At 52.9% G+C, this 17,573-nt stretch overlaps 8 protein-coding genes across 8 annotated transcripts; 6 read left to right on the top strand and 2 right to left on the bottom strand.

The window, feature by feature from the left end:
- Positions 1-928: 928 nt before the first annotated feature.
- Positions 929-2,834, top strand: J4E84_009641 (uncharacterized protein; the record flags this gene model as incomplete). The annotated part of the gene is made up of 4 exons (XM_049392203.1): positions 929-1,037; positions 1,083-1,620; positions 1,648-2,278; positions 2,427-2,834. 4 exons carry the CDS (start codon positions 929-931, stop codon positions 2,832-2,834), a joined length of 1,686 nt encoding a protein of 561 aa, XP_049240184.1.
- Positions 2,835-3,011: 177 nt separating this feature from the next.
- Positions 3,012-4,006, bottom strand: J4E84_009640 (uncharacterized protein; the record flags this gene model as incomplete). The annotated part of the gene is made up of 2 exons (XM_049392202.1): positions 3,012-3,853; positions 3,910-4,006. The coding sequence occupies 2 exons, from the start codon at positions 4,004-4,006 to the stop codon at positions 3,012-3,014; spliced, it is 939 nt and encodes a 312-aa protein (XP_049240183.1).
- Positions 4,007-5,002: 996 nt separating this feature from the next.
- On the top strand, positions 5,003-5,545 carry J4E84_009639 (uncharacterized protein; the record flags this gene model as incomplete). Its single annotated transcript, XM_049392201.1, has 1 exon — positions 5,003-5,545. One exon carries the CDS (start codon positions 5,003-5,005, stop codon positions 5,543-5,545), a length of 543 nt encoding a protein of 180 aa, XP_049240182.1.
- Positions 5,546-7,875: 2,330 nt separating this feature from the next.
- J4E84_009638 (uncharacterized protein) lies at positions 7,876-9,324 on the top strand (the record flags this gene model as incomplete). Its single annotated transcript, XM_049392200.1, has 3 exons — positions 7,876-7,893; positions 7,942-9,060; positions 9,115-9,324. 3 exons carry the CDS (start codon positions 7,876-7,878, stop codon positions 9,322-9,324), a joined length of 1,347 nt encoding a protein of 448 aa, XP_049240181.1.
- A 604-nt stretch (positions 9,325-9,928) lies between these two features.
- Positions 9,929-11,082, top strand: J4E84_009637 (uncharacterized protein; the record flags this gene model as incomplete). Its single annotated transcript, XM_049392199.1, has 3 exons — positions 9,929-10,063; positions 10,110-10,572; positions 10,622-11,082. The coding sequence occupies 3 exons, from the start codon at positions 9,929-9,931 to the stop codon at positions 11,080-11,082; spliced, it is 1,059 nt and encodes a 352-aa protein (XP_049240180.1).
- A 624-nt stretch (positions 11,083-11,706) lies between these two features.
- Positions 11,707-13,025, top strand: J4E84_009636 (uncharacterized protein; the record flags this gene model as incomplete). The annotated part of the gene is made up of 3 exons (XM_049392198.1): positions 11,707-11,739; positions 11,797-12,115; positions 12,163-13,025. 3 exons carry the CDS (start codon positions 11,707-11,709, stop codon positions 13,023-13,025), a joined length of 1,215 nt encoding a protein of 404 aa, XP_049240179.1.
- A 150-nt stretch (positions 13,026-13,175) lies between these two features.
- Positions 13,176-14,839, bottom strand: J4E84_009635 (uncharacterized protein; the record flags this gene model as incomplete). The annotated part of the gene is made up of 4 exons (XM_049392197.1): positions 13,176-13,468; positions 13,547-13,787; positions 13,849-14,569; positions 14,622-14,839. 4 exons carry the CDS (start codon positions 14,837-14,839, stop codon positions 13,176-13,178), a joined length of 1,473 nt encoding a protein of 490 aa, XP_049240178.1.
- A 724-nt stretch (positions 14,840-15,563) lies between these two features.
- J4E84_009634 (uncharacterized protein) lies at positions 15,564-16,535 on the top strand (the record flags this gene model as incomplete). Its single annotated transcript, XM_049392196.1, has 1 exon — positions 15,564-16,535. The coding sequence occupies one exon, from the start codon at positions 15,564-15,566 to the stop codon at positions 16,533-16,535; it is 972 nt and encodes a 323-aa protein (XP_049240177.1).
- Between the last annotated feature and the right edge of the window lie 1,038 nt (positions 16,536-17,573).

Below are 17,573 nucleotides of genomic sequence, written 5' to 3'. Positions count from 1 at the left end.
CTTCTACAAGATCTCAATCGAGCGTCCCCGGCCCTCTATGGCTGATTCTTGCATCTACGACCGCTCCCTGTACTAGTAGAACTGTCTTTTTTTGTTTTGCGATTTAATCTCTTTCCAGCAAGCATGGTGTTTATCGGGCATTGGCATAGGGCTGGATTGAAGGATGATGGAAGGAGGACTTGGTGGTACGGTAGGCAGTCTCCGCACGTCATGATGGAGTAATATCGGGGTTGAGTGTCTAATGGATTGAATGAACTGGAGAGATGGGTGAGCTAATGCATAAACCTCGAGTGTTCTGTTTCTGAGATTCTCGTCTTTTCGTCTTTGGTCACGTCTTTTGACTTGGTCCGTTTCCTTTTCCCAATGTAGTGACCATTTTCTTGTCAAAGTTCTCCCTAATGTAATTTCATTCGCATGTGTCTTCGGCAGACAATCCTCTCAAATGTGCCGTCATTCTTTCTGGTTATGGAGAGCTTGGTGAGTACACCATTGGGCGGACATCTGCACACCTCAGTACTGGTGTACTCGCGATGGGTCGAATAAGTCACGTGCACATTAGCACACACTGAAGGTGAGTGCCTACGAAGCACATGTCTCCAAGGACTAGCGACAACGAAAGGTCCTGCTCTGTGGAGGACGCCTAGTAGCTTCTTTTAGCTTGCGCGACACCGTTGGTCCGCGTTCGACGCGTATCTTGCGCGCTTTATTGCGCGCCAAGCATTGCTCTTTCCTCTTCTGTTGCGTCGCTGAGTCTCACCTTTTCGCGTCCCAGCTTTGACTCATTGTCCCTTCACCTCCTACAGCACTCTCTTTAGACGATATCGTCACCTAGCTGCACGTCGGAGTGAGCGTGTTTGCCTCTCTTGTTCGTCCTTCGCGATACTGGTGACGCGGCCACGAGTGAGAGTACACGATGCCAGGGCTTACCATGGCCACCACCGACGGCGGTGCTGTACCTCAATCACTTACTACATCTGGAGCTGTCACGGCGAGTACAGAGGGCAACAGCGGCGGACGATGGATCAATGTTAGCCGAGGTAAGATGACATCTGCTTCTTCCTGACATTACTGACATATCGAAGATGGCAAGCTTGTCTTCAAGAAGTCCGCGTTTCCTTACTCCCGACTCTCATTGACCGAACAGCCACCTCGACCGATTCGACCAACGTTCCAGAAAGTACCTAATGCAAGTCTGCACCAAGAGAACAAGCGATGCCATGACTTCATAGAGTGGCTAGAAAAGAAGGTGGAAGATCAAGAAAAGAGGATGGTTCATGCCGAGATAGGACGAGCTGAGGATAGAAAAAGAGCCGTCGATGACTTGGTCGAACTGAAACAACACAACAAAAGGGCGGTGACCGACTTTGGTTGCGCCACGGCAGAGAAGAAAGAATACGAGAAGAGGATGATGGTGGCTGAAGACAAGCTGGCTTCGCTTGAACAGCGTGAGGAAGCTTTGAAGATTGCAAAGTTAAAGCTTAAGCACCTTCAAGCAAAGTCCAAGACATTCCAAGATCTCTCTGATGCGGTCGTGGCTATGGGCACCAAAGTCGAGAAGGCAAGTCGCGATATGAAGAACTCAGCAGCACGCAAGAGCACTCCGCAATCGGCCTTCAAGAAGTAGGAAAGACAGTATTGTGAGCCAAGCATCCGGCTCGTTCAGCTCAACGAGCAGCTCAAACAAGAGCGAGACAAGAACCGAGAAGAGCATGCTGAGCTGAATAAGACTTTACAAGAGCAAGAGATTTCACACAGTCAGACAAGAGACCAAAATGAGGAAGAGGGAGCGAGGTTAGCAATCGAGCGACAAGCGTTTCTCGCAGAGAAACAAGCGTGGCATCTGCAGAGAGGCCAGACACTCAGCGACACGGAGTTCAAGCTCACTTTGAATGTTTGTGTGGAAAAGCAACTGGAAAAGATTACGCCTCTCATTGTGGAAGAAGCCCGAAGGTACATCTGGACATTGCAAGAGGCGGAGTGGGGTGAACACGAGTCCGAGAGCATCGCAAACGCCAAAGAGCAAGGCTACGAGGACGGTTACACCGAAGGTCTTGCAGAAGGCAGACGCATTGCTTCAGCTGATATGAGCGAGATTGAGTGCGAAGCCTATGACAATGGCTATTCCGTTGGTTATCAAACAGGCAAAATTTTCGGGATGGACTGGGTTGAGGTGGAGCACGAGATGAAGCTTCCAAGGATCCAAGAAGATGCAGGTTACGCTCGCGAGACGATTCTTTTGTCTACTATCCGAAAGATCGACTATGTGACCGATGGAACAGTTCGAAGGGTCTTTGCTTGTTGTTCAGACATGACTTGCTCTAGGCACAAAAGGGAAACTGTCGTTGAACATCAATTCAAATATGGCAAGACCTATCCACGACTTCATAGCCAGGACCATGAGGGCAACGATACGGACTGTGTGAAAGAGTATACTCGGGGACAAGCAGATGGTGAAGCCCAGGGATATGAGAAAGGTCGGAACGCCGGACAGTCTCAGGGTCACCAGAAAGGTTACAGCAAAGGGTACGCTCAAGGGGTCACCGCAGGACGATCGCAAGGGAATGCTGGTGTCCGGAAGAATGGATATAACGAAGGCTACGCCGATGCAAATGCCGGATTCGACGGACGACTGGATGCAGCGCACAAGAAAGGAGTTGATGCGGTTGAGGAGACTTTCAAGCCGAGACTCGACAGCGAACGTCAGGCTGGTAAAACTCTGGGCTATAACAGTGGATGGGTTGATGGCTACGATGCTCATAAGTCCATGCGCAGTCGTCAAGAGGCTGAAGAGGCTGAACAGGCCGAAGAAGCATTGGCTAGTTCGTGGGGTGTGAGCGGCGGCGGTGAGCCCAGGGATGATGGCTGGGGACAGGCTGATGATTCGGTATGGTGGGGACAGGCTGATGCATCGGTAGGATCGGGACAGCGTGATGAATGGTGAAGCCACGCAGAGTACTAAAGAACTGAACATGTACAGTCATGTTCAGAACTAGATGATATCGACACTAGTATCACAGTTTCGAAGCCATAGGCTTCGTACTATCAACCCTCCTCCCCTCATCATCCTGCTCCTTGACTCTCAAATCGGGAAAACCCGCAGGCATAATCCTCCTCGGCCTACTCCCCTCCACCAAATTGTACTTCTCAAAATCACTAACCCCCTTCATCCGCAAGAAATCCTCATCAAGCAGCAACTCCCCATTAACCTCTTCCACGGGCGCCTTGATCATCTGCAACACCGCATCAGAGAAGACATTCGCAGTCCTAAGATCCTTGGCATCTTCCTGGGCCATATTCTGCGTCGCAGTACTCTGCACCGCCGTCGCAGGCCAAATGCTTGTAACTGCCATCTCACTCTTTCCTTCGCGCTGGAAGTCCATCGCTAGCCCCTTTGTAAGAACAGACATACCCACCTTGCCCATCGCATACGCCGTCTTCCCGCGGAAAAAGCGCGAGTAGATCGGCGGACTAACAATGATAATCCTGCCCCTCCATGCCCCATCGCGCTGCCCAAAGTGCGGAAGACAGGCTTGTACGACGCCATACAGACCCTCGACGTTCACGCGCTGCATGAGCTGGAACCGCTTCATCGGGGTCTTGGCTACGCTTGCCCACCATATCGCGCCGCTGTTGTACACGAGTACATCCAGACGGCCGTACTTGGCTATTGTCTCGGCGACCATGCGCTCTATACTGGTATAGTCTCGTGTATCGACGCTTATGGCCGTGGCTTCGCCGCCGGACTCGTGGATCTCGCGGGTCACGGTGGAGATGGTGGACGCCGGCGAGTTTGGGTCGGGTGGGAAAGGAGAGCTTTTCGAGGCGTCGGAGGTGGATTTTGCGGCTACGACGACTGCGTTGTTGTTAGTGCTTTGACTCTTGGACGGAGGAGGTGGTTGCTATGTGCACCTGCGTAGCCGTCTTTTGCTAGGTCGATGGCGATTTGCCGACCGATGCCTCGCGAAGCGCCGACGACGAGTGCGACTTGTTTGTTGGACGTTGGCATGGTGGAGAGAGCGTATTGCGTAGGGTTGAAGGTTACGTCGCGCTGGGGGAATTGTTGCTTGTTGCTAACAGCAAAAGGCGCCTACGGAATGCATGCAGACATGGCATTGCAATGAGCATTCATTCTATAACCTCGGTCAATGCGTATGGCGCTGCATCTGCGGTACGCATAAGCTGCGCGGCGAGAATCCGGGGTATCCGCATCATTCGCGGTCTGAAAGGCGGAGGTGTGGTCGCGATTAGTGATAAAGTCCGGCCATGCTAGACCTCGGCAGCCAAGACACCTGGGCAGTGCGCCGATCCAACGACGACGCGCATAAGACATGGTCAGCGTCTTTACAAGTACGGCCTTGATTTCTCATCTCGTACGTTTGGACGTATTGCGAATATGGCAGGCAAAATTACGTGCTATCTAGATTGCGGCGCGTACTCACTATCCCCTTGATCGATGTCACGTTCTAACTATGGAATAGTGTCACCATACTCATACTACGCTTTACTGCACCTGGAGAGGAACAAGCAGACTCTCGAAGCGCACAATGTAGAAATCGAGTCAGTACCCGTTGTTTCATTGCCTAAAGCTCGAGACGAATCCCCTTCTCTGAAACCCTACCAACGAGACTGCGCTCTCGCCAAGAGCAAGTATGATCACTGACTTCATACAGTATAGTACCCGTCTTTCTAGGGGGTATCAATGTCGGCAGCGGTAACACTCCCTCATCCCCTCCCATGTGGAGTGCCTGGAAACTCGGTACTCGCTATGCCAAATCAGTCCTGACACTGCAGCGCAGGCAACAAGCCGCCGTGGACCCTGCCAGCAAAGGCGAACTACAGCCAGTACGATGGCGCGCGAGCGAAACACCACTTTGGCGTTCCCAATCTGCAGACACCATCTTTCTTTCCGATCCTCTCATTGCTACCACAGCGGGCGTTATGCTACGTGAAGGAAGCACATGGGGAGAGTTTCGTCGCTATCTTCCATGACATCTACCATGCAATGTGGGAAAACGGCAAGGACGTCAGTAAACCGGAAGTACTTGTGGAAGTTCTAAAGCAGCGTTTAAAGGAAGACGAAGCCCGAGAAGTCATGGCGAAAGCAAACAGCCCGCCATACAAGCAGCAGCTGAACGATAATACCAAGGAAGCCCTCGATCGGGGTGCCTTTGGCTGCCCATGGTTCCTTGTGCGCAACTCGAAAGGGGAAGAAGAACCATTCTTTGGCAGTGATAGGTACGTGCTCTCTCATCTGTGTCCCCGGCCCTGCCTTTTGCTTAGCATGCTCGTGTATTCCGTTGTGGGTCGACGAGGTTGGACCTCTACTAGTACGTCTATGTTCAGTAAGGCGCCCGCTACGGGGGAGATGCCGCAACGGATACAGAATGAGCTGCGAACGGTTGAAACATGGCGAACGAACACTCGAGAGCTGTGGGGCGCGCTAACGGGTATGCCATATAGGTTCCATTACATGTGGGAGTACTTGGGATTGCCGTGGAAGGATGTTCAGCTGTTGCCGCCGGGTGATGCAAAGGCGAAGATCTGACCGAGAAGATTTCGGGAGGGTGATAGGTATCCCAGTGTGTGGGGGATTGTTTGGAAATGGCGCGGGGCTGAAAGGCGGATTACGCAGTACGTGCGTCTAGACAATCCTGCGCGTCAGTGCAAATGTCTTCCAAGATGTCAGACTTTTCACCTCTTGCTCAATTTCTCAGACTTGTGTCTCTGCTCGAACGTCCTAATCGTCCCGCACAACCCTACATATCGTACCTTCAACCATCATGTCCTCGCACGCGGCATGCACGCTGCACGGTCGCCGTTTCATACCACTCACGGCGAAGCGTGGTAGTGTAGCCACCGGAGACGGGTACAAGCTTCCCCAGACATATGCAAGATTAAGTCTCCGCGACCTGTCAAGGCAGCATCATGCGCCACCGGAAAGGATTTGCCGCACACGCGATGCGCATGCCTGACCAGATCCACGCTATTGCGGTCGGGCACCGGTACCAGGCGGTCGCTGGACTGCGGCCTTCCGGTGGCGTGGGGATTACAAGCGAGCTCGGAGGTGGATCGTTGTATGCGTGGGTAATTACTAGCCACATTAGTGAGTATATCGAAGCATGTGCAGTGTCTAGCCGGTATTGAGTCGGTATTGATAGGAAAGACTTACAGGCTTCCCCGCCTTCACCAGCGACAAGCCGATACCGGGAAATTCAGCAGATTTGGCCTTTTCCCTGTCGTGGGAACAGATTGTTGCGATGTCCGGAGTAGTCCAGGGCTGATTGCGAAGCGCATGTGTGACGTGAGCGTCATGATCGACGACACATGTAGTACACGCGAGGCTCCTGCCAACCCAGCGAACATCGTCGCATTAGATTGCATACGTACCTGCGTCTCTGCACGCCATGACATCTCAGCTGGTCTCCTACTGGTGCGCCAGACACAATGGCTTGTTGCCAAGCCATGCCATGCAGATAACCGTTCGCTTCTGCACGCCGGCCAAACAAGACGATGTAGAACTTTTTTCGCCAGCTCAGCTAGCACTAAACGAGCAATCTTTCTTCAGCTCGACGCTTGACAGCTCGTCGTTATAGGTCTGCCAACCGCCATGCGAGGGGAGCGTAGACCGACACAGCCGTCAGGCAACTGGTATTTGCCTTCTTTGAGCTAGCCACGTTGAACATCACGGAGTAGCGGGATGGCAGTGCTGTTGCTTGATGAGAGTTATGCTTGCTTCTGACAATCTTTTCGCACCCCAATGAGTCTGCACGAATGGAGTGCGGTTAGCCTATACGGACAACCCGTTACCCTTCCGCGCGGATTCCGGAAGACTTTGCTGATTGAAAGAAATGGCGGGTCTACCCGAAAGCTTAGGCCTCTAACTCCGCGTACCATAGTATAGCAAGACATGGGTGTGGCGTATTTCAAACGTGAGTCTCATCGCTCTAGTCAAGGTTCTGAGGCTGTCTTGATCTATAATCGTGCGGATCGCCCCTCACCTCTACGTACCCAAGATATATGTGATTGGGCCTGTTTCATCATTTGGCTTCGGCTCCATCCTTACACTTTGTCTTGTTGGTGTACGATCCGGATCGTCAGTTCACCGTGTGCGTTTTCCATCCCCGCTGTCCACAAGACTCGTTCCACCACCCAGAGAGCGCCGATAGAGACCTTAGTGTGTTTGCGTGTGTCCATACGATCATTGCCTCCATCTTTGGGCTCCTCCTGGTCCCTCTGATCTCGTGGCACATTCTGGTGAGGCTACCTCTCTTCACGTAACCGCTCTGGCCTAGCGTACTGATGATGTGTATCGATTAGGTACCTTGCGTGGGCTCACTGCTGCATCATATAGATAGCAGGGCCAGCCTCGTCTCCTCCACTTTTGTGGCCGACCATTCACAATACCAAGTCTGGAAATTGCAAGATTTAGCGTTGTTGTCTACCTACCTTGGCAGAGCTTTGTACTCGCTCGAACTCCGCAACCCCACCGCCTAATCTCGTGAAGCGGTCAGGTCCGTCGAGCGAATGATAGAGTGTCATTCCTGTGAATACTGAACGTGTCCGTGTGCCTCGACATCTCGACAGCACCCCGCAATCTTCAGTCACGCCCACTTCACAGCGGTGGTATCCCGCCCGTTTTGGCCTCGCGTAATCGCGCATTCACGCCGACTTGCAATACTATTGTAAGGTTAGCGTCCCTTTGGGTACCCATAAGAGGCGGATGCCGCGAGAGCAGTCATGGCTCTCGCTCAAGAAGTCCCCCAGGATTGCAAGTATCTTCTTCCTCAATCTCTTGCTCAGCTTCAGCCCCGCCTAGTCTACGTCCCGGAACCTACCTCAGCGGATCAATTTCGGGACTTCCCTGACTATACTGGAATGCCGGATTCAATGATGGTAAGTGACGCCTATGCTGTCGCGGCACCGAGACTGACAACTGTGAAGGCAAGTCACTATGTGCAGACCCAGCCGTATGCACTGCAGAGGGTCGAGCAGGAGGACACCAAATCGACAGGCGCAGCACCTGCCACGCCGAGCTCCAACAACCTCGCGTACTCATCTGGCCAGCACTGGAGCGGAGTCCCTACACCCCCGTTCGACTGGCATCATGCTATCCAACAGACGCAGCCTTACGTCGTACCAATTTCGGACCCGCAATTCCGTCGGAATCAGGTCCTGACATACAACCCTACGCCCATCACACAGAACAGTATCGCGAAGAGCTTTAGCGACCCAATACCCTGGCCGTCGTCGGAACTCCATGGGCTGCCTCATGGGATGGCCGCCAACAGCTCTATCCTGGACAAGAGCATATCACCGTCGCCAAAGAGTTACCACAGCGACGACTTCGAGAACACCTACAGTCCAGGGTCGATGCTAGGTCAATCTTCGCCATGTGGAAATTGGAGCGTACCTTCAGCGACTACCACCAACGCCGCCATCCTTTCACCTCCCTGCAGGTCTTTCCTTGTACACGACGCAGATGGCGACACTGGATACTCAGGACTCCCGAGAATGGACGAGGACACGGCCAAAGTCACAGTGCCATCCGGATATCATAACCGAAGGGACCAAAGACCGATTGCCTCTTTCGGGGAGGACTACAACTCTGGATCAGATTATTCGCGATCTCAGACTAGTAGCGCTGGCCATTCTCCGTGGTACGGTGAGAACTTCGCGTATAACAACTCCAATCTAGCGTTCAGGACCCGCGACGTTGTGCGCTCCAGTCACCCAACCAGTAATACTAGCATATCGTCGACAGACGAAGCAAACACATCGCAGTATCCTGTGACGCCCTGGAGTACTTCATGCCCGGATGCCGGTCTCCACAGCCGTATCCAGGACAGGTTCCACGTTCCACGCAGTGTTGGTGCCCAAGCCCAGCGAGAGCACAACGATCAGCTACTGATCGATGGAAAGAAGAGAGGAGAGACGTATAAGGAGATCAAGTCGAAGATGGTCGGTGAGAAGCCTGCAGAGTCCACTCTGAGGGGCCGCTACCGATCCTTGACCAAGGCGAGAAAGGATCGCGTCCGGAAGCCCGTCTGGACAATGATCGATGTAAGCTGACCGCTTGGAATTTCCTTCGATCATGGTAGACTGACACATCGACAGCTACAGCTCCTGAATGAGACCGTTCAGCAAGAGTTTGATCGCATCGAGAGCAACCTCCAGAACCCGTACTCGCTAAGCTTTGAGCAAAAGATCCTCAAAGTCGCTTGGAAGAAGGTCGCAGAGTTTATCGCCGACAACGGCGGATCGTACCATTTCGGCAACGCGACGTGCAAGAGGAAATGGTTGGAGCGCAACCAAGGTCGCAAGTGATCGGAGATATACATGGGCATGTCGAGCGACGGCATCGACACCCTCATCCTCCAGTAAACTTGACTGGTGTCAAGTACTGGTCATTTTGAAGGTACAAACTGCGACCACTGGAACGTTCCCCGACTGCACAGCGTTACTGTTGCTGTTGAGGCACCGAGGGATGCTGTAGGGGCACCTGTCTTCTGCAAATGCGCAGAAGATTGTCGCATGGCAGCATCTTTGTTCTGTTACTTCCGGAGTCGTACTCCCTGTCTGTAGTACCTTGTTCTATTGTTATGTTGATGGTAATGTTGGCGAATATGTTCGTCTTAGCAGCATCTTGGGGGCGTAAGAAGCCTCCATGGCCTAGATGGGGAAGCTGCAAAGCATGGCGGTCGCATGACGTCGTTTCGGGAGGTCTTTTGAGCGGGTTCTTGCCGATATAATATCCCTTGAATTGAATGTGGCACGTCGTAGCAGATCCAGTGTGACAAACGTGATGACGATAGTGAAGCAGATGTCCTGAGGTGTGAAAACAATTCTAGACTTTGGCGCTAGCTCGCGGTGGAAGCTCGAACGGTTGAACTACCCACGCACCCCACCTGTCATCGATACGCGACAACGAATGAAGATGATTCTCGGGCTATCTGAAGCTCTTCCGAGCATCACGAAGCGCAAGTTCGAGGCTGCAAAGGCATCGTCGGATCTGCTGTTCTCGCCCACGGAGCTAGCCATCATCCGCTCATCTGCAGGCATTCCCGTGAGTATGCCGACCGTGCCACCACCACCAGCTCACACGCCAGCAGTTCCAATTACGATACTGCCCGTCGCTCGCCAAGAAACCCATTCCGAAGCTCCAGAATGCGACGCCCAAACAGAAGATCGACCCGTTCGAGAACCCCCCACCAGCCCTCCACCTGGCCGACATACCAGCCGCCAACCCAACCCACTTCCTCGTCCTCAACAAGTACCCCATAATATCCGAGCACTTCATCCTGGCGACAAAACCCAACAAGAAGCAAACACACGTGCTCGAACAGGACGATCTGGAGGCGACCTACGCCGTCTTGAAGGCATGGCAGGCAGACTCGGGCGGCGACGAGAAGCGTCTTCTCGCCTTCTTCAACTCTGGGGACCACAGCGGCGCCTCTCAGCCCCACAGACACTTGCAGTTCCTACCTGTAGAAGGTATGCGAGATAGCAACAATGCTAGCGACTGGGGCCTGCTCATAGATTTGATCTTGACGAGCCCGGCAGCCAAGGCAACTGGTAGGCGTTTGACAACTCTGCGCTTTCCCGTAGCTAACGCGCATCCAAGAACAGCATCCCGCATTCCTGCAACATCCTTCGCTGCCGTTTACGCACTTTGCCTACCCATTCGACTCTGAGCCATCGGGTACCCAGTTACTCGATGTCTACAACCGTCTGTACGACGCCGCGAAAGCCGCAGTCGACGCCTTCATTTCCGCGAATCCGAACGACTTCGCTCTGCACCCCACCGACGACGGTGATCTACCCATGAGCTATAACCTTGCCATGACGACTGCAGGCATGGTCATTCTGCCTAGACGCGCCGAGGGCACCATGCTTCACCGCGATGACGGCAGTGAGATCGGCTTCGTCGCTCTGAACGGTACAACGTTAGGAGGCACGATGATGGTCAAGCATCAAGACGAGTGGAACATGCTACGCCACGAGCCAGGGCTGCTGGACCGCATCCTAGGTGCGATTGGCATTCCGAAACCTCCTTCATCCAAAGTGGGCTCATCCAACATATGACCGGACCTAGGTAGGATCCACGTGGAGCATCGCTAGCCAAGCTGGTCGAGTACGATTGCGAACGAGCGAGTCCTTGCATCTTTCCCCAAATCCACACCAAAAAGATCACAAGCAAATGTATATGTGGACGAGTGATACCATGGCCACTTTACGAGACGCGAATGTCTAAGACGTGACGCGCACGCGACAACGAGCATGTGCCGCATCCGCAACTCCCGAGTAATGATAACCACCTAACGCAGCCAAACATGAAGAAGTCTTGAGAACTTGGGCACGATCGTGCAACGTCTAGTAAACAGACAACATCGAAGATTTCAGTATGTAACAGGTTGTTTCGATGACCTAGGTTTGTGTTTTGTAGAAAGCTCGGGTAAGTCATCTGGTGTTGAACGGCACGTGAACTGGCGCGGTCATGAGACCACTCATCACCAAAACCAAAAAGGTACTCATGATGCATCAAATGCGAACACAAACTTCAGCTGAGCAAACTGCGGCGAGGTGAATCATTGTCAGAATGACTGTCTGGCTGGTGAGTTGTTGTAGCGCAAGGTTTGAATATACATCCCACTGTCACCTTTCACACGCCTCACGCCTCATCCATTATATGATCCATAGCCTAGCATCATGAAAGAAGAAGCAGAAAAAGCCGTAGAGACAGTACGTTACATGATAGTCATCGCATGCATAGACAAGGTGCTGATCGAACTTGCCTAGGCCAAAGGGTTACTCCAAGACTTTGTAGTCGTGGTTTCCCTCGTGCGGACCTTGACGGAATCTTTCGGTTCTGCCAGTGATCTATACCGCAAGCTCAAGCGTAGATCTGGTAAGAAAGATAGCGACGACGAGGAAGATGAGTATCATATTCAGGGGCTGTGGCATAGGCGTCGTCGCGACTCCATGTTTGGCTCAGAGAAGAGGAAAGGCGACTACAGTGACAGCGAAGAAGAGCTCATATGCACCTCTTCCTCCCAGATCCGAGCCGAGTACGAACGTGGGTATCGGAAGTTAGGCGAGCCGTTTGCGCGTGGCGATGGTATGTTCTCAATGACGTTCACACCACCAGGTACTGATGTCGAACAGTTACAACGCATACCCAGCTGCAGTCTCAGATTATCAAGCTTCAGCATACGGTCATAAATATTCAACAAGATCTGCTGCTAAGCACGTATATGGCGCCGTCATCTTCGCACTCGCACCTTGTACGTCTGATTCAGACGGCTCGCACGGCGCGCGCGGCCTCCATCGCTTCGTTGAACATGCAGTACGAGCGCATGCTGCCACCACTTCCATCACCGCTATTACCTCGACAACCCGACGCACCTTTCAGAGTCCCTGGCGCATTCCCACTACCCGACCATCCGCGACCACCGTCAAGACCACTGCGGCACAAGAAGCGCATGGACAGCAGCTCCAGCTCCTCGTGCGAGTCAAAAGAGGTCTTGATCAAACCGATACCAATCGTGAAGCCCAAACCAAAGCCCACGCCTATACCTCCACCCCCTCCCCCACCCCAGCCTCAGCCTCAGCCCCAGCCGCCATCTTCTCGATACAGCACAAGACTGTTTTGCATCTACGCCAAAGACCTCCAACACAACCCCCGTCTCCACCTCGCCGACGCCTACCGACCCACCGGCGACCACAAGTGTCCCTTCTGCCGCACGCACGTCCCCATCCAACCCGGAAAAGCCTGGGAGCTCGTCGTCGATGGCTACAGAAAGAAAGACGAACACGGTAATTGCAAGACGGCACCGCGAGCGTTTCGCATCAAGAACCGCTTTATTGTCAAGAGCCATAGAGAAGGTGGGGGCTTTGCATGTGTGCTTTGCGCCAGGTTCAGGAAGTCGGATACCGTGTGTAGGGGTATCGAGGCGCTGATGGATCATCTTTGGAGGGAGCATGCGAGTGAGGAGTTGGAGAGGGATGCGGATATTGTGGAGGTGTAGAGGGGTGTTTGTTATTGTTGTCGGTGTTCTCATGATTGGCGTTGATGATACCCTTTTCGTGATTATCGGCTGCGCTGAACTTTCATATAATACTTTTGCAATATAATCATGGATGCTATATAAACTGTGCAATCAGACTCCAAAGTCCAATTAATACGCGTAGAAAACGTTGACACCATCCCTCTTCAGCCGCCGGTTCGTCACCTGGAGCCACGCCCTCAGCGCCCAGGCCGATGCAATACATGCCCCAGCAAACGCCGCATTGCTACTCATAGCAATTACATACTTGGGTCCGTCGCTCGCGGGATACAGGTAAGGCGTGTAGATAAAGCTAGCCATGGAAACCACATTGACGATGGACAGTGACACAGCCTTTTTCTCCGTGGTCTGGCCTAGCGTCCCTGACACCCAGCCCAAAATCACTGAGTTGACCGAATAAACGCCTGAAACAAGCAATTTTAGTAATAGGTCTCACGATAGGAGTGTCAAGAAGGACGGGGATGATGAAGGGGACAACGCACCGGAAGCGAAGAGGAAGCAAGAGATGTAGCGCGCGGCGGTGTTGAGCGTGATGGCACTGATAGCGAATCCAACGACTGCGATTCCCATCATGACAGTGATGTGCCATGTTCTATCGTTGAACTTGCCAGACGAGATGCCAATGCATATGCCGACCACGCCGGCGACGAGCGACGGCGGAGCAGTCAAGACCAACGTGATTGTTGTACTGAAACCCAGAGACCTGACTACAGTAGGGAAGAACTGTGTTTTGTTAGTAGCTGTAACATGAGAGTGGTCACAAGAATGGCTTCATCCGACATACCTGATTGAAAGACGTAGCGCTCAAATGCATATTCTGCATAAACACCAAAAGATAAAGTCTTGGGTCGCGCAGAGCTTGCATGAAACCCGCTTTGACTCCTTTGCTTGGCTCAAGTCCAACGGTGTCCCGCTGGATGCGATCGTGTGCCAGTTGACGTTGTTCCGGTGTAAGCCACTTCGTTGTCAGCGGCTCATCCGGTAGTAAGAAGACACAGACGATCGACACGCCGACTGTGACGATGCCTTCGATGATGAAAAGCCACTGCCATCCGTGCATTCCATGCTTGTCGTCCAGCGTCGCGAAAGTAGCCGCGGCAATGAGTCCAGCGAAAGAGACGGCGAAGATGTTTCCGGCGTACAGAATAGATACTCTTGTGGCGATTTCCTTGCGCGTGTAGAACATGCTCAGGATGTATAGAGCGCCTGGGTAGAACGGAGCTTCGACGAATCCGAGGAAGAAACGTACGAGTACTAGTCCAGTGTAGTTCTTGACTAGAGCTGTGAGAGCTGCTACACAGCCCCAGACGGAGCAGCACAGAGCCATGTAGAGCGAAGGCCGTACTTTCTTGGAAGACATGAGCATGTTACTGGGTATCTGCGCAAAGAGATAGCCAACGTAAAGAATGGATATGCAGGTGTTGTATTGGTTTCCGACAAGACCGAGGTCGTCTTCGAGATCGTTGAGGCGCGCGTTTGCTATCGCATTCTGGTCGAGCTTGTTGCTGGTAGCACAAGTGTTAGCAATGTGAAGATTAAAGGGTTTTTGTGACGTACAGAAAGTACATGCAAAAGAGCGCTGGCATCACTCGCATGTCGAGCTTGCGTACCAGCGCGATCTCTGCTGGATCTGTCTTGGCAATCGCACCAGTGTAGTCGGCGCCATCGAGCGCAGCTTGCGCCTTGAGGTCTTTTTCGGATGTTGCGACATCGTCGATTTGCAGGGGCACATTCTTCTCGGTATCTTCGTAACGATCGGTGTTTGCGTTGGCCATGTTTGGCAATCTTCAGAAGCGCAGGATTGATGACTCGGTCATGTGCAGGATTCCGAAGTATCCTGAAGAACAGCACAAAAGGTTAATTCTCTCAAGAGAAGCGCCTTCTATATACCCCAGCTGGACGAACGTTCCCCAGAAAGTCCATGAGCAAGCTTGACCCCGGACTTTCCCCAGACCCCAACTTCTTCGTTGCGGCGCGGAGAAAACATGGGGAACATGACAATGTCCAGAGCATCCCGCGGCGTCCGCTACGAGTCAAGTTAAGGACTAGGTAATTGGCCATGAGAGTCGTCGGCCTGTCCAGGGTGGAGAGCGGCTTGCGGCTGGAAGACGCTAGCGCGGACAAAGACATGTCCGGTACGCCTGAGCGGCACATCGGCTCATGCCAGTGGCACTACGTCGGAACATTGCAAGTCCCCGTTACTCGCATGACTCCATCGAGGCTCCAAAGAGCAAACCGAAGCGATTCATCATGGCGTTTTGGCGGACTCTCTCAAGTCCGCCTGCCAAACATGCGCTCGAGACCTGGCACGAAGTCGTGTGCTGCAGTGAGATCGTCCAACGTTTGCCGCTCGGCATTTCCATGCAATGGATGGGCGAAGTACATATAACGCAAGCTTTCGATCCAAGATTCAGCATCATCCGACGCAAATCAAACTCATCCACTCTCTTATAATCAACTCTTACTTCCTATCCAAACCCCACTACTTCTTTCACCACAATGGGATCCATGCCTGAAGTCAAGCAAGCTCCCCAGATCGACCTCGCGGGTCTCGTTCCTGCGCCGGTTACTCCATTCAACAAGGATGGCTCGGTCGACTACGCAGCCATCCAGCGCCTTGGCTCCTGGCTCGGCAGCATCTCAGGCGTGAAGGGTCTGGTCGTGCTGGGACACGCTGGCGAGGGCACTTTCCTCACCCAGGAAGAGCAAGTAGAAGTTATCAAGGCCTTTGTTAAGTCTGTGGACAACAAGATCCCCATCATTGCTGGTATCACCACAGAGGGCACTGAGGTGGCTGCGCTCGAAGCTCAACGCGCCAAGGCTGCTGGTGCGCAGGCGGGTCTCTTGTACCCCAGCCATGGCTGGCTACGCTTCGGATATCAGCCGGGAGCGCCACAGGACAGATACAAGACTGTGTACGAGAAGTCCGGACTTCCTCTCATCCTGTTCCAATATCCCGACAACACCAAGGCTACCTACAACCTGGACACGCTACTCGAGATTGCCGCACAACCCGGTGTCATCGCTATGAAGAACGGCGTCCGCAACATGCGCCGTTGGGACGTCGAGATTCCCATTATCAAGAAGCAAAACCCTGATCTTACTATCCTCACATGTCATGATGAGTACTTGCTACACACATGCTTCGACGTCGACGGCATGCTTGTTGGGTACGGCAACATCGCGCCCGAACCGCTGCTTGAGATGATTGAAGCCGGCAAGGCGAGAGACTACCCTAGTGCGAGAGCTGTTCATGACAGACTGCTCCCAGTCACCAGGAACGTTTACCATCGTGGCTCGCACATGGAGGGAACTGTTGCACTCAAACATGGTCTGGTGGCGAGGGGTATCTTGGAGCACGCGACAGTGCGAAGTGGACTTTTGCCATTACAAGACGGCGCAGAGCAGGAGATTCATGCTGCATTCAAGTCAGCCTCGCTAGGCAAGGTCACACCGCCAAAATCGGGTTGATTGTATGTAATTGGTATTATTAGTATTCCTCTTGACGCTCAATGAAAGCTTTGTTCATGATAAAGTGGATTTTCAGTCATCGCAGGGTCGTTGCCGAACCAGTAGTTGATGTCTTCGCCGTTGAAGAGATGCATGATCTCTTCGTTGGGTAAGGGATTGTCTGAATATTGCTGTGCAATACCAAGAAAGTTCCCTGCTCCCGCAAGATAGTCGAATGTTAGACTGTTGGCATTCTGCATCTCGGCAGATTGTGCGTTGGCGTTAGATAGGGTTGACTCTGTCGCTTGGGTTGTGAAGTTTGCGGAATATGGTACTGCATGGGGCTGATCGGCAAGTCTCTGGAGCTGTCCTGTTGGCGTCACTGTGCCTGTCGCTGGATTGTGTCTTGAGGCCACGTAATTTCCCGAACGATTTGCTGTTACTTTTCTCTGAGCTTGCCAGTTATCCATGCCAATGGAGGGGTCGCGAGCAGCATGAGTTGCCGGCCGCGAGCTGTCCCTAGACGTGTTCGTAAGGTCGCGGCTACATGGCTTATCGAGTCGTGTGACAAGGTTTTGAATAGCGACTATGCATGCGTCTGGCCAACTCGTACCCCTCAACGCCAGGTGCTTGAGAATCTGAATGCTTCGGTCTGAGAGCCTGAATGCGATGTCGCGCGTAACCTGTCCGTCCGCAGCAGCAGACAGGATAATAAACGTACTCATCCATACTGCCCAGGTAAATGATGGCCAAAGCAGAGGAGTTCTTTCGTATCCATATTGACCGGGTGAGCCATCGAACGCCCCGAAACCCCGGAGGGCTTTGTGTAGTGTGTTTATTATAGATCGAGAGGCTGATATGCAGCGTTGCAGCGCAGCGTTGTATGCAGCGTTCTTCTTAGACGTTGCTAACACAGAACGATGGAGAGCAAGCACTGACTCGAAGCGAAGGACGATGAGTGTGACTTGATGTGCTTTGGATATGGTTTGCGTCTGCTCGTCATTAGACAAGTGTTCATCGACCATATTCCACCACTTAGTATGCTCTGCCTCCACTTCC

This window comes from Alternaria hordeiaustralica, assembly GCF_023758085.1.
Source record: "Alternaria hordeiaustralica strain BMP 2776 chromosome Unknown scaffold_30, whole genome shotgun sequence".
Classification (NCBI taxonomy): Eukaryota; Fungi; Ascomycota; class Dothideomycetes; order Pleosporales; family Pleosporaceae; genus Alternaria; species Alternaria hordeiaustralica.
Note: the sequence above shows the minus strand (reverse complement) of the source record. Positions and strands in the feature narration are given on the sequence as shown.